General features: G+C 42.5%; 1 protein-coding gene across 1 annotated transcript in view; it reads right to left on the bottom strand.

Moving 5' to 3' along the window:
* shisa9a (shisa family member 9a) overlaps window positions 1–14,806 on the bottom strand; it is a gene marked incomplete at its 3' end in the record, with an annotated part of 48,933 nt that extends 34,127 nt beyond the window's left edge. The window contains exons 1-2 of the mRNA XM_083932693.1: window positions 14,235–14,806; window positions 13,389–13,495 (exon numbers count right to left, since the gene is read on the bottom strand). Coding sequence (XP_083788819.1) covers window positions 13,389–13,495; window positions 14,235–14,746 — 619 coding nt within the window. The 5' untranslated portion in view covers window positions 14,747–14,806. The remainder of the gene's footprint in view (window positions 1–13,388; window positions 13,496–14,234) is intronic.
* Window positions 14,807–16,104: the final 1,298 nt, after the last annotated feature.

Here is a 16,104-nt window from a genome sequence, read left to right as displayed (position 1 = left end):
TATCTGGTGAAAGATATTGTAGGTCAGGGGAGGTAGTCAAACATAAATCTAATTTGTTGCACAAGCATTGCTGCATGGAATGAATTATACATAATTTATGGCTTTTGCCTGTTGATTTTAGGGCTGAGCCTGTTGGAACAATGGACACAATCAGAGAGGAGGAGGCAATGAGAAAGAAGTATGGGATGGGCAAAGAGTCCTTGGCTGGCAGTTGGGATGAGTGTACAGATTAAAATCAATACAAACATACGGGTAGACTAAATGAGGCAGGTACAGGGAGATGAAATTCAAAATGATGCTAAAATAACAGGAGGAGCAGAAAAGCAGCAAAGTGAAAGGTTTGCATTAAAGGCCATGAATGCAAAATGTCACATTAAGGGCTACCTACAGTCCAGAAGCACACACACATGCATGAGCCAACCCTTGCATACAAGCATGCACATAATGGGGTGTGCAAAACCAGAGAAGTAGAATAAGTTAGATTGTATAGAAGACAATGAGAAAATTATCCTACTTCTCAGTTGATTTAGTACCTAAGTTTATGGTCTAAATCACTAGTTTCAAGTCTTCTTCAATACAGCATTATGTTCATTTTGTAAATTATGTTCCCATTTAGAGTAAAATAAACGATAAAGCAGAGTATGCTTAGGGCTGGATAGCATCTCTATGTGCATCCATGGCACATTAAAATAGCCATGAACATATTTTGGGTGTTATTTGGGTGTCTGTGTTTTTGTCTTGACCCTCTGAGTGTGTTTTCCCTACATCAGAGTTAAGTGTAACATTTTGATCACCTAAAAATGTCTTGTTCAGCGCTAGTGTTGCCCTTAGCTGGTAACTTAAGTGAAACGTTGCCAATTTTCAATCTGCACTATGTCACTGCAGCGTCGACAGAACGTGCAGATGAAAGGCACAAGCGACCATAGCTCCCCGCTCACCTGGCGGCAAAAGTCCAACGGTCAGCTGAAATATGGAGTTCACCTCTCTAGTGTTTAGCTAAGCACAGCACAGCGACCTCTTGTCCAAATATGGTCACTTTTCCAACACTTCTGTTGAAAAAAAAAAAAAATAGCGACGGCCAAAATGCCAAACTTAAGGCTTCAAAGCGGTGGTCCACAAACCAATGGGTGACGTCACAGTAGCTACGTCCACTTCTTATATACAGTACACAGGAAATCAACATGACAAAATGGTTGCATTGTAAAACAATGCTGATGTGTTCCTAAGGCTGTGTCATCAGCATCAGTTGTTTAGTTTTTTACAGTCGTGAGCAGCTACTCCATATCCTTTGTGCATTGCAGGAGAGATTGCATTGTTAACAGCCCACCTTTTGCATACTGATTTTATTTTGTCACTAACAAACTACACACTCAAAGCCTGCTTAGAAGGTTATGTAATATAGATCTGGCACACCTTTGTTTTTTTCTTTCAATTAAGTCATGTCAACCTGGGTGTTATTAAAAAAAATCTTGAATCAGGACTATCTGTAAGTCTCACTCCATTTGACTTTGTTATAGTAATTTTGTCATGTTCCCAGATCTCAGCAATTACCATGGTTATGGCTATGCAAACAGGACCTATGTAAACCAGAATTTCCCTAAAACAAGCTGGCAGCAACTGAATATGTGAGCGAAAACAAATTACGAATTGCTGACAAACATGTCCGTACCAATTACCTGAGCTTATTCACACATTTGCATCATCCCCATCGTCTCTGCCACCTCCAGCTCTATATCTGCCTATCTACTTCCTTCTCATTGTATTCCAGCAAAAACAAGAAATCAATGTGACTCATCTTCTACCCGTATACTATGCAAGAACGATGCACCTGCCACATTCGCATCAATATTGTTTGTTCACATTTGACAAGTAACAGAACTCGCCGATGCTACATAAAATGGGGACTTTGTACACAGGGGAGCTTCTGACCAATTCAGGACTAAATGAGTATCAAAGCACTCGAGCCCAAATTGCACAACAGTGGAATGCTGCCATTGTGAGCTTAAAGTCGAAACACAACAGGGAGCTTTGTCTGAATCCTATCTGCTTTGGTCTTCCCACTTTCATATCAAGAGAGGCCTGAAAGATCGATGGTCTCAGTATAGATCTCCTCACTCCATCTTCCACCAAACGCTCTCAGCCTCTGCTCTGTGGGCTCCGGTCCTTTTCCACAATCTTTCTTTTTTCATATCTGGTCCACCACTTGCACTCTATGCATCGTATTTTTGTTCCCCTGCTTTATTTCTCTTCTGAGTCTCTATCTTTCAGACTTGGCATGTATGACTACTCTCTCTCAGGCTCGGTATATCAGCATCGGAGGGGGGTGGGGGCTTCCATTTCCCAAGATTCCTGAGGGGGACTGATTCAATGGCTGCCTGCTGGTAAGGTTGACAGTGACATCTAAAGGTACCTCTCCCTCTGGAAGCCTGTCTCTTATGCTTCTCTAAGATTCCCATTCCTCTACTCGCTGCAGCAATTGCCATCTCTCTACAGTGTGCCTTTCTTGTGTGATTGGAGATGTTTATCATATGTGCAAAGATGTACAGAGATGTATGATTATAGGCTGTGGGCACACACTCTAGGGAAGTATTAAATCTGCATGCAGGAGCTCTACGTGGGATAACAGAGCTGAATAAAAGTTGAATGTATCATCAAAGGCAGAGTACTGTATATTATATATTACTGGGCAGCCACTTAAATTAATGTGCACTCTGATTTTCCAATAAGGTAAGGCCCGTTGGGATTATGAAGCTCATTAAGTTGCTTTGTGCACAGACACAGTGGCATGCTGCTGCTGCCCGTGATCTGATGAGAAGATAGTGAAATGGTGCATTTGCATATATGCATGAGACTAAACACAGTGGCCAATGAAAGGGTAGGAAAGTAATTCAGATTTCCATATTGAGTCAGCAGGTTCACCTGTGATTTTGGCAGGACAAGATTTGGATTTAGACTTCAAAGTGTTGAGAACATACAAAGCATACAAAGGACAGGTAGATTATTCTGCAGGACTAGTTTGAGACGTTGATTTGAAACTTACTATATGAGAGAATATCATTATTTGCTTTGTTGCCAAGAGTTAGATGAGAAGATAGATAGCCAAGACATCAATAGTATTTCCCCTTTTATCCAGTCTTTATGTTATTTATGTGATTCAGCTATGCTAACCACCTGGCTGTCATTTTCAACATCAGACATCAGGGTGGATTTTTTAATTTCACTCTCTACAACAAAGTAAATACATATTTTTTAACATGTCAAGCTACTCCTTAAATGCTCCGGTCTTAAACTGGGTCACCATTGTCCAATTGCAAGTTGACTACAGCTGTCTTCTTACCTTTCGGAGGAGCAAGCGACAACCTTTTCAAAACCACTGTTTATACTAAAAACAAAGGCTTCCAGTGAATCTGTCCTTGAAGAAAAATTTGGAGCAAGAAAAGTTCCACAGCTCACTGACAATTTTATGTCAATGGCTGTGTGAATCTTCCGCTGAAAGTGTCAGGTCATATGTAGGCAAACTAAATAAAAGCAGCATGACATTTCTTGAAGGAAAAACTCCTGAAACAAATAAAAATAGCTGTTGATGTCCTGGTTAGAAATGAGATTTCTTGTTCAATTGTAGACTCACTCTCAATCTCACAGCACAAAATATATGCCATGCAGCAGTCTCAGCCTGTTGCATCCATATACGCTAAATGGCTATAGACAGAAAAACACTTCTGCCTCTCTCTGGGGGAAATGGTGAGAATGTGATCTAGAAAACAGCGACAAAAACAACGAATGAGTAGAAAGAGGAACAAATTCTGTAACCAACTATTGCCATAAGAAAAAAGAAATGCTAAGGGATAAGGGAACAGTAGCCAGAAGCCGTGGGGATCTGGGAGCAGGTCGATTGCTGCAATCAGAAAGGTGGAAAACAAAACTCCTTCTCTATTTTTGTGAGTCGTTCCAGGCTGGTAATTTGCAGGCAGGCAGACACAAGATCTGTCAGAGCGAGAGTCCAGCATCGTGACGCATTTCGCCCAGCCACATGTCCCCTATCCATGGGCCAGCGGCCAGCAGGATGGGGGGTGGTGGGGGCGGGGGCTGTAAGCCTGTACGTGAGTTTGTGTGTTTCAGTGTTTGTGTGTGTCCATATGCATGTAAGAGGATGGGAGGGAGAGCGGCGTGAAAGCTGCCAATGTGCCCCTACCTCCTCGGGGCAGAGTGGTGAGTAAGCCAAGCCATACTGAAGCCCGCAGGCCACAAAGAGGGAGAAAGAGGCTAGGTTGGGGATGGGTGTGTGTGTGTGTAGGGGTGGCATTGATGGCGCACAAGGTTTTGTGGTGGTGGGGGGGGGATATAAAATCCCAAATATGGTCCCAGCATGAGCTTTCCCTGCCTGTGACTTAACATCCCTGGTGGCATCGGTCAGCTCGCCAAGCAAATCTGCTGCCTGCCCCCTGGCCGTGTGAAACACAGGCCTGGAGAATATATGTGTGTATGTGGAGGTTGTACAATCGTGGGTGCCTTTTGGTGTCTATATGCATGTGTGTGCATGAGGAAGAGAAAAGAAAGTGCCTCAACACCTTAGGGACATGGAAATTGATCTGTTGCTTTGGCCCGTTCATCCAAAACAGACTGTTCTCTTTCAAAGCCAAGACTTCCAAAATGCACACACAAGGCGACATGACTAGCCAACACACAGCTTAGCTGATATAATACTGAAGGTGTAATAAGATGGACTGTACTCCAGTGTTCCCCAAATTGTTTCTGCTTATTCCGGATGTACCACAGCTCTGTCAGATGAACCCAAGTACCCCTTCATTTACTCCACCAGTCATATCCCAAATGTGCTTAGTGTCAGTGTTTACGTTGGTTTGGTCAAGATTGCATTTGTACTCTAGTGATTTAATCTAGTTTTAACCATGTACACCTATTACAACTGTTTATCCCTTACTTCCTTCAATTTTAACCATTTTATTTTAGCTATATCATAATTTATTCAATGGCTATCTATTTAAATTATTATCCAATTATTATCCTAAGGTTAGGTTAGATTATTAACCTTACCTTTTCAACTGTTTATTTGTTTTTTGTAGCTAACCTTTTCAGATGTTTACCTGTTTATTCGTTACTTACTTTTAGCTAACTATGTATCCATTACTTTTAGCTCTTACAATTTTTCATGCATCACTTTTAGCTCTCAGTTTTAATCATTTACTGTTAGCTAGGTTATCATTTAACCAGTATCTATCTAAATCTGTATTTAAATTGTTTATCTGTTGCTTTACGGTAAAAATGTAAATGATCACTTTTAGCTTACTGTGTATCTTGACCATTTCTACTGTTTACTTTCAGCTAACTATTTAAACCATTTATCAGTTACTTGTAACTTACTATGTAGCCATTACTTTTAGCTAACTATTTCAATTGTTTATCCATTACTTTAAGCTCTCAATTTTAACCATTTACTTTTATCTCATTCGCCATGTATCCAATAGCTATCTATTTAATCTGTTTATCCATTACCTAACTTTTTATCTGTTACTTTTAGATAAAAATATAAACCCTTTATCCTTTAGGCTACTTTTAATCAACTGTTTAGAACTATCTGTTTGTTTGCTTGCTAGTTCACTCTCAATCACAGCCTGTGATGTTCAGGTGCACAATTTCTTTTTTTTGTCCTTTTTAAATGTGTTGAAGCCGCTCCACAGTCTTTCCACATACTCACTGGCAACCGCAGAACCCCCTGGAGTATAAGTTGCCTACCCCTAGTTGAGAATCACTGACATACCCCATGAAGGGAAAGCTTCCACTGTGAATATTATTAGAACACCGCTGGAAACTGTTGGAAAATTGGCAGGAATGTATATACTATTACGGTCAGCAATACAGAAGATTAGAGCTCTATTTTTTCTATTGGAAACTGTGTGATAATAACTGCAGATTACAGAGGATTTCACACAGCGTAACAAAGCTACATGTTAGGGGGGGCGCATATAGACTTACAATGTTGAGATTCAGCTTGCTTCAATGTATTTCTGACAGATAGAAAGCTTGTTATTGTTCCGCAATGACAGATACACTGTAGAGGATGCATTCAACGAGCCAAGTGCCTCTCGAAACTTCAACAGCGAGACTTGCAGACAAAACCAATGACTTAAAAACTGTGTTTAGAGTTATCTTCATTCATAATTACACTTTTGTGCGACACTATATTCATACAGAAAATAATCCCAATATTTGCAAAAGGCTTGACTCATTAATTTGAATAGTCGTTTAAGGAGAATCAGCGTAGCAGTTAATTAGAAACCAGTGGTGATAACCACCTGTTCAAACATACAGATGGGAAGTCTGTCTGCTTATCCCATGATTGCCCGCGAGTGCAGTATTATTACAGATAGTCAGATGTAAATTCATCTAAAATAGATTAAGATAGATGGATGTTATGTTGCTTATAACACTCAGGATTTTACTGGAGAGCACCACAGGTTACACACACACTGGCATGTATGATGAGCACGTGAGTGAACATAGACTTGGACACACATGCACACCCGAAAACACACACACACACACACACACACACACAGTCACAGACGTAATTACCTGTCAACTGCATGATGTGACTTCCTGGGAGTAAATGAAGTGATTAATATTCGTGAGGAGGGTGGGGGAGGAGGTGGGTTTTGTCTGATTAGATGTTAAGATATTCACTGTCCCTATTGCTTCTTTTATTACAGCACTGAAATGACAAGATGAGAAATTACACACTGGGTGATGCAAAACAAAGGACCGAAAGAGACGGGTGGCATGCGTTAGGCCACTCTCTCTGCCTGTCAAAATGCTCTTTTATTTCTTTAAATGTCCACAAAATGAATGTATGCTCCAATTTACATTACCTTCCACAAGGAAGCTAATGCTCAGTAACAGGAGCGTGAATCTTATTTTCTCCTTCCAGTCCTCAGTTCTACTCTCCCTCCCTCCGTCCCGAGGCTGTGTTGACACCTCCCTGGCTGGCTTCCCCCTGTGCCTTAACTTGAGTGGATGTTTGCCATTGGTCGATTCCTGCCAGCTGTGTTGCCCCAAAGCCCTAATAAACAGGAATCTAATGGCGTCCCTGGGCTGCTGAGGGATCTCACATTTAGATAATTAGGAAGAGAGAGGGTGCAGGAATGAGGCCCTGGAGGGGAGGACGAGACACTTCTGCACTTTCTGAGAATCTGAGCCTATGATTATCCTTTTGCCTTATTGCTCACTGTAGCCTGATTTGGGCATTTAGTGTATTTTTGTGGTAGGAAAGGTACTTTTGTGGCATTGAGTATCTGCACCAAGATGTCTGAAAAAGTAATAGGTAATGAGCTATTCAGACAAACTAAATCACCTTTAATGCAAGGTACAATGAGGAGACAGTTAATGACGTTTGACAGCTAGCAGAAAGGTGAATTATGCCAAAGTGTGTAGACAAGTTTATTAATGCATAGCTGACATTAAATTTTGTGGACTGAAGTGTGATTAGTTTAGTCTCTGGGGTTAGCATGTATTTCTCTTGTGGCCACTTGACAGGGCATCAGTCTCAATTCAACTTTTTATGATCTGTTTAGTGGCTATTTTGAAAGTTGTAGTCCATATGAATAATATATTAGCCTACTACTTAGAGCAAAGCATATTTTGGGGCATGTTTGTCTTGATTGACAGTCAGATTTGTTGCATGCTTGCTTGCTTCACGTAAAGTCTCCACCTCATTGCCCAAATATACATTTTCTTGGTATCATCTGCCAAGATGGCAAAAAGTGCTAAAACCACATTCAGGCTTCAAAGCTCCCTGTTAGAAACCTATTGGTGATGTCACAGACATCAGCTCTAAGTTTTTCTTGAAGAAAAAGTTCTACTGTTTTGGGGAAAAAGGTTAATTTTTCTTTCTTGTCAAGAGTTAGAGGAGAAGAGCGATACCACTGTCATATCTGATTGCAAAATATAAAGCTAAATTAACAGACAATTAGCCTAGCTTAGCAGAAGGAAACAGCTAACATGGCTCTACCAGCACTTCTAGAGCTTGTTTATTAACAGGCTGTATCATGTTTATTAAATCCCTAATAATAACAAAATGGAAACAAGCTGTGCTTTATACGGATAGTTCCATCCGGCTGTCTAGTTTATGCTAAGATAAGCTAACCGTCTGATTCATATTTAGCATACTGAGTAAGTCTTTTTTTTTTTTGAACAAATGTAAATCAATAAAAAAAAATGGAACAAAACCAACATTCCCCTCAGTTGTCTTGATGAAAGAAAACTAGCTGTAGATAGAGCAGAAGCTTTACTGCCGCTCCATCGAGCTGCGAGCCTGAAAGACGAACACGGGGATGTAACCTCAACTTCTCCTGCTTTCTTGTCTGTTTGAACACAAGGACAGAAGCTGAGCTTCAAAAGGAGCCGTTGCCGGAGTGACGCCTCCCAGATAACTACCTCCAGCTCTGTCATTTTCTTTCTCTCTCTCTCTCTCTAACTCTCTTGCAGCCTCTCTTTGCTTGTTTCTATGGCCTGTGCAGCGGTGTGTGAGTTCACTAGCTGGAGCTCCTCTTTCTGCTCTGACACTCTGCAATCAGATGTGACACACTGAAGGCTCAGAAGACAGCCGGGGAGACAAGGTCACACAGTCACCTACTTCTAATGACGGATATGCGCAGTTCCTTTTGACAGGCTGTACTGTGCACAAACATACACCTCCACTCACAGACACACACACACACACACACACACACACACACACACACACACACACACACACACACACACACACACACACACACACACACACACACACACACACACACACACACACACACACACACACACACACACACACACACACACACACACACACACACACAGTTACAAGGCGGAGCAGGAGTATTTTGCAGACAGGGCCTTTCCTCGTGCCTGTGCAATCTCAGAAGCAATTACCTATAAAAATTTCATCCTTCCCATCTCAGAATGTTTAGGGAAAGATTATAACTGCTGGGGAGGTAATTAAGCCTGCAAATGGTGAATTGAGTCGTGAATACAGAGGACTGTGTATGTGTGTGTAGCTTTTGCGGGTTTGTCTTAATAAAACTAATAGTGCTGCCCACCTAAAGCAGGACTACAGGACTGAAAAGCACAATATTGGTCTGGAGGAAATATTAAATGTAGCAATTCACAGGGATAAACACTGATTTCTAATTAAATTTAAGCACTAACTTCTTCATTAGATTTTACAGTGAGTGTGGTAACAAAGACATTCGCTGCTGCTGCTGCTGCTGCTTGTCAATTACATTTTTAGAAACTCTCGGGATTTCTAGTGCCAAAAACTGTAGAGAAAGTCACCCTGAATTCAGTGGTAATCGCTTAAGATGTTGTCAGACTTTTTTCATGGCAATACAAACAAGAGCTTCAGTGCAGCTTTCATACAGAGTGTATGACAGATACAAAGCCCCGTCCTTCAGCGCTTCAGAAATTATTGCTAGCATCAGTCTGGGTGTTACCACTAAGATCTCTTGACTCCTCGCCTTGTTCCCTTCTCCTCCCTCTTTGATGCTGGAAGTGAAGAGATGGAGTTTTTCAGCCTTTTAAGGATTCAAACAAAGTCCTCGGGTTCGGAGATAACCCTCCGGCTCACCTGGGGATTGGTGGGTCTGGTTGGTTCCGGTTCACAAAGCAGCCAAAGTGTATATTCTTAAAGGTCCCATATCGTAGAAAATTAGATTTTCATGTCTTGTTTTATTAGAAAACAGGTGGAGGTGCTGTATTAATACTATGAAAGTGTCAAAAGGCTCTACAGAGAAAGGCACACAGCCTGTATTCAGAAACAGTGCCTATAAAGAAGGACTTCTGCACAGTTGTGATGTCACACAACTATAGTATATATAGGTAGAAAGTGCTGCTACAGTGCCGTTGCAGTCATTCCCCGGCTGCAATGCAAGAGTGTGATGTGGATGACCCGGAAACACTGACCAATCAGAGCAGACTGGGCATTTTTGGGTGGGAAATGAAAGAGACAGGCACTAAAATGGAGCATTTGGCTTTCATCTTTTACTAGAAAGTCAAAATACAAGTATGAACTTGAAAAAAGCATAATATCGGACCTTCACAGTCATAATCTGTAAGATTTGAGATACCTTGTTTGAAGTTGTAATTGTAGGTGAACCTGTTCTTTCAGAGCCTCCATCTTGTCATGTTCACAGTGAACTTTTATTTTTTGCTCTTTGGTAAACTTTATTGACACACATTCACCTCTCTACTTCCAGTCCGTCCCCGATTTGTTACCCTCTTAAAGCCTTCTTCTGAAACTTCTGCCTTTACTACAAGCCTGTTCCTGGATATGCACAGGGACCCAGAATATAGCAAGCACAAGCCTCAGGCTTTTGTAGTATTAATTGATACTTACTCACTTGTGTGGTACATGTGATAATCAAGACACATAGGGGAATAGGGGTTTGCTTGTTTTTCTACACCTCTGCTGACAAATGCATTGAACAAAGTGTGTGTGTGGGGGGACCATATAAATGATAAAGCAGCAAAGCAGCTGTGGTCATCAGTGATTCCTACACAGACAAATAGCATTCTCTGACTGACAGTCACACACGGCCCAAAGGAATTCTCTCCTCCTATATAAGCCAGGACCTGCCAGACCAGATTCATTGATGCCAGTAATAGGGCAATCTCGCCATAAGCTATAATCAATACATACTTAGTACTAAAAATAGATTTTCCAGCACAATCCTGCACTATATCTGAACAAACTCCCTTTTTACACACATACAGTGGCCCTTTTAACCCAAAGACTCATCTTTACATTCGCCTCTCTCTTCTGTCTTAATGAAAGATCATCTTGCCCTTCTCAGTCTGTTTATCACTTAAAACAAGAAAACATGTGCATATCCAACAAATCCATATCTAATTCGCTCACCCTCCTCCATCCACCCCTTTGTTATGCCCCCGTTATGAATCGTCTTCCTCAGCCAGCGGAGGGACCCGTAAACCAATTGAGGTGGCCGTTGTGGAGGATCCCACCAGATCACAGAGGTTAATAACATTCCACATGATTACCTGCAACCCCGAAGATTAAAAGGTTCAGGGGAGCAGGTTCCACATCGCAAATAATAATTGCTGTTTCACAGCGGTGTCCTCCTGGCCGCTCAGGTAAAAGGCCACCACGCTATCTCATCTCTCCCACGGCGAGGAAGGGGGGAAAAAAGACTTGCGCGGACCCCAACACCTACTGAAAGTGTTATTCATCCCTTTCCATTGAAAGCACTGTTTTAAAACTGAGACCCCGGTGGCCCTCTGCCCCCTATCTCTCTGAAACCAAACCATTTTATTGAATGCAACCTTTCCTTCCCCTTTTCCATGAGATGTATTCTCATCATGATGTTGATGGCGTCTGTGGGCGTAGTGCTTCATGCTGAGTAGGGTTATGTCACCTTTTTGTAGCCTGTTGTAGGATTAAATATTTATCTCATTCTTGTAAAAAGAAGAGTTACTCAACCACCCCATACCCACCCACCCACCACTTCCTTACATAAACACTGTCCATCTTCCTGTCTGTTATAGCGCTCGACAGCAACACACATTACAGAATTACCTGCTTGTTTGATGTTGATTGTTCAAATGTCTCATATTGTAAAAAGTGAAATTTCCATGTTTTTAGAATGTAAAGCAGGGCAGGTGCTATATAAATCCTGAGAGAGTAAAAAAAAAATCAATCCACAGAGAAATGCACACAGCCCGTATTCAGAACCTGTGCAGACTGGGCTTTTTCAGGAGGGGGTCTTAAAGAGACAGGAGCTAAAACAGAGCGTTTCAAACAGAGGGTGAATACAGGTATATTCAGACAGACAGTGTGAGAAACATAATGTGTTTTTTGGACATTAAAGCATGTAAACATGTTCTATTAGAAACCCAAAATTCAAGTATGAACCTGAAAATGAGCTTCATATGGGACCTTTAAACTCAACTGTGACGTGTGCGCAAAGTTTCCAAACATAAACTGTAACCTGCAAGGAAAAAATTGGGGATGCTATCAGCACTTTAACAAAATTTGGAAATCTACCTGTCTGAGGCAGGTTTGGCATAAATAAGAGTTTTTTTTAAATTTTTTAGAGCAAAACATTATTCATTTCCTGATTGAAGCCAAATCAAATCACCAATGTGAAAGAAATCCTTGACAAACATTTATTTGCATCGGAAAACTGCAAAAATAATCTCCTCCAGCTGGCAAATCTTTTCACTTTTCTTGAAACTAGGACTTTCAAGCTCAACACCAGATTAAATAACTGGGTTGAAATGGATTTATGTTTCTGTGCTGTGCACCAAAAGGGTGAAATACAGTCAAAAAAAGGCAAGATGCATCCTTTTTGATGTGGGATTTCAACTGAGATCTCAACTGCAGTCACATGGAATTGTACAGGGTGCCATTCATCTATAGCGACGCAAGAAATGAGGGAAAGACAGTCCTCTAACAAGACCAGTGTGAGTACAGTCACAGCGTGTCTCAAACAAATTGATCTTAGATGTGCCTTTTGTTGTGGCACAAGAAATATGATGCAACTGTGAGAGGATCCGAATACTGTGTGCTGACTGTGTTTATGATGGTGTATGTACTGTATGCTCGTGTCTGTACATATTTGAGTGTGTGTGTGGATTCGTCTGTTTGATCGTCAGTGTTAAAACACAAAGAAGCTCGGTACTGTAGCAGCCCACGGGACGCAACAGAAATAGATGGCATTCATACACTCTGTATTCTACCACCACCACCACCATTCACCCCCCCCCCCCACCCAGTCCCCCTACACACACAAAAAAACACACTACCATCACCACGACTTACTTCCTCACCGACTCACACACACTCCCACTTCCCTTCCCTTTTTTTCTTTCTCTCATTACATGTGGGCATGAACCAAAATAAAACAGTGAATAACGGTTGGATTTGACAAACTGCAGGAAAGAAAAAGGCAGGCAGATATTCTCTTTCTAGCGCGTTATGAAATGGACGGATAGCCGAGATAAAAACTAAACCCAGTGCTGTCATTCCAAACAAAATAAGAACATGCCTGCAGGGATGTGTGTGTGTGTGTGTGTCTCTACTGTATCTTTGAGGATTTTCTCCGCCACACATGAGCGTGGTTTAAAAACAGTTAAGCGCAGCTGGGATGAGTGTATCCTTACATCACTCCAGATGACTTCATAAAGGGCCCTCTGACATCAACCTGGACTCATTTAAGCAGCTTTTTTTTTGCTGACACACACCCCACCCACACCTCTGAGTTATACACATAGTTCATAAAACCCAGTAATGAGCTGTCCAAGATTTATATATTTATATATATGTATAAAAAAAAGAAGAAGAAGAGAAAAACACTCACGGAGGTTTGTGGCCCTGGAAACAAAATGCTGCGAATGCATCCCTAGGGGCTCCTCCCCACGATACTGCTCACCTGGACACCCACCCTGCAGCACGCTGGCAACGGCCCTGTCAGACAGACAGACAGAGGGAGGAGAGAGAGACAGAGAGGTGGTGATGGATGAGGGATGCAGACATGAGGAACTGTGCATAACATGGGTAATTTAATCATGCATTTAGGGCTTCACTGCTGCTCAGAATCTGTTCATGGAACTATAAGATGCAGCCAACCAGAACAAAAAAAGTAATTCCCTGTTGAATGAGAAAGATTTGGTTTCATGTGTCTTATTTTTTTGCTGCACATACTCCTGCCTATTAGATCACACTATAAAGGTGTATAAGAGCATTTTCACTTATCTCGAATCGTACACAATGGAGCGCAATGCCGCCTTACTCTAGTGAAAGAAACCACCCCTGCCTGATGAGTAGCTCACGTAATGTTATGCTATACAGCACATAGACTGGAGTGGAGAGAGAGAGAGACATAGAGAGCATCCACTTTTTCCTATAAAGAGTCTCAATACAGACATGAGTTGTTCTGGTTGCCAAGAAACCACAGCCTGTGAGTGGAACATAATATGCCTAATGCATTATAAGCAACAGTGTTATGTTGCTGTGTTTTTATAATTGATTCCCATATATATACGTCTGATGTGCACAATGGCACATGAAGAAATGAACGACTCGTTGCGCGCGCGCGCGTTCAACTGCGTGCGTGGGCTACTACTGCAAGTCTCTTTTGTAAACAAGCGCACAGAGAGAGAGCAGTCAGAGAAAGGGTGTGTGAGAACGAGAGAGAGACGTATACCTGGACATGTTCTCTCTCTGGGGCCGGTGCGCCTTTTCCAGCCCCAATTTGGTGAAAATCCCAACGAGAGCCATAATGGCCACTACTCCACATATGATGTAAACAATTAAGTTCGTCTTGTCTTTGGTGCTGTCCTGCACTTTCATTTTTTTGTAGGGAGTCTGCCCGGTCTTCATCCACACCGGAGTGTCATAATTTTTACAGGTGCTCTGGTCCAGCCGCGAGTGCTTGTAGGAGCAGCAGAAGCGGAAGCCACAGGTGCCGCAGCAGTACAGATAATTGCCCGTTTTGCAGATGAACGGCGGGTCCCACTGGCCCATCACGTCGTAGTAACCCCGACATTTGTCCTCCGTGTGCGGGGTCTCCTCGGACACGCTCTCCTCCTCCCTGGAGCCGTTGGAGGTGGCGATCATTACGAATCCCCCGAGCAGTCCCGGCTCCCCGTCGGCCTTGCACACGAGAGCCATAAGTTTGAGCAACAAGAAGCCAAGGAGAAAGTATTTCCCTCTCATCTTGCTTTCTCCTCCGTTCAACTTCACGCGGAAACGAAACGACTAGGAGAGAGGACAAAAGGCGCGCGGTCATGATATGCTGAAAAGTCCAGAAACACACATCCAAATAGCAACGCACCGTCATCCGCGCTGATGAACATCTTTATTAACGTACCACCATCCTCGCCCCCAACCAAACAGAGACAAACGCGCGGAATAAAATCAATCTCCGTGGAAATAAATTGACTTTCTCTAACTAACTGCTCTCCAGCTTTCGCTCTCTGCCGCGCATCTATACGTCCCTTTTCAGAAAAGGCATTTGCAGGCTCACATTTGGCGTTTTTCAGGAGTGCGGCACTTTACATATCCATCGGTGCGCTCTTACGCGCAGGAGTAGGCAGAGACACAAGCCGCACCAAGGATGAGAGCGCAGTGAGCGAATGGAAGAGTGGAGGGTGGGAGAGCCTGGTGCGCAAAAAGGAGAGGAGGAGGAACACATGGAGAGAGAGAGAGGGAGAGGGAGAGAGAAAGAGAGAGAGAGACAGAGAGAGACAGAGAGAGAGAGAGAGAGAGAGAGAGAGAGAGAGAGAGAGAGAGAGAGAGAGAGAGCGAGCGAGCGAGAGAGAGAGAGAGAGAGAGAGAGAGAGAGAGAGAGAGAGAGAGAGAGAAGAGAGACAGAGTTTATTATAAAATAGTATGATTAAATCCCGGAATATGCACATCCCCGTTCGGTTTTGCCGTCGAGGAAAAGCGTGGGAGCACCCCAAAACTCCCAATCTCCCTGTTCCTCTCCACTTTATTCATTTTCAGTGGCACTGAAGGTTCCCATTGTTTTTGGAAATCACAAGTAGCTTAATGTGGTACAATAGACAGTGGCTGGCTGACACGGTTTCTAAAGCAGGGGATACATTTTAGAAAAACGGAGCTCTTCAACAATGAAGTGGCCCCGGGACGTGATGCCCATAGATCCCATTCCCTGGGGACTTTCTGGGAAACAGACCACGCTCATGTGAATGATGAATGATGTACAGTACTCTATCTAAAAGGCACCAGCAAATAAGATACGTATCCTCAAAACAACGAACTCAGTACATTTTTCTTTTTCAGGTGAAAAGGTGTGGAGCCTTATTCCCAAATGGAATCTCATTGGAAAATGTCCTTCCCTTAAAATGAATAGTATTTCAAAATCGTGCTGCTTTTAACCATAATAGGCCTAAAACGTAGCCCTATGTCGTCGAGTCAAGTTCCTCGGGTTTAGTTGAAACAGGTGCTGTGGAAGGGGGGGCTGAAGAGCATACAAATGTAAAACAATTCCCCACCTGCAAAACATACTTGTATATATAAACCTTTGACACAGCTAGTCTGTGGGTAACTGAAGT

This window comes from Echiichthys vipera, assembly GCF_963691815.1.
Source record: "Echiichthys vipera genome assembly, chromosome: 18".
NCBI lineage: Eukaryota > Metazoa > Chordata > Actinopteri > Perciformes > Trachinidae > Echiichthys > Echiichthys vipera.
This window is presented reverse-complemented; position numbering and strand designations above follow the sequence as displayed.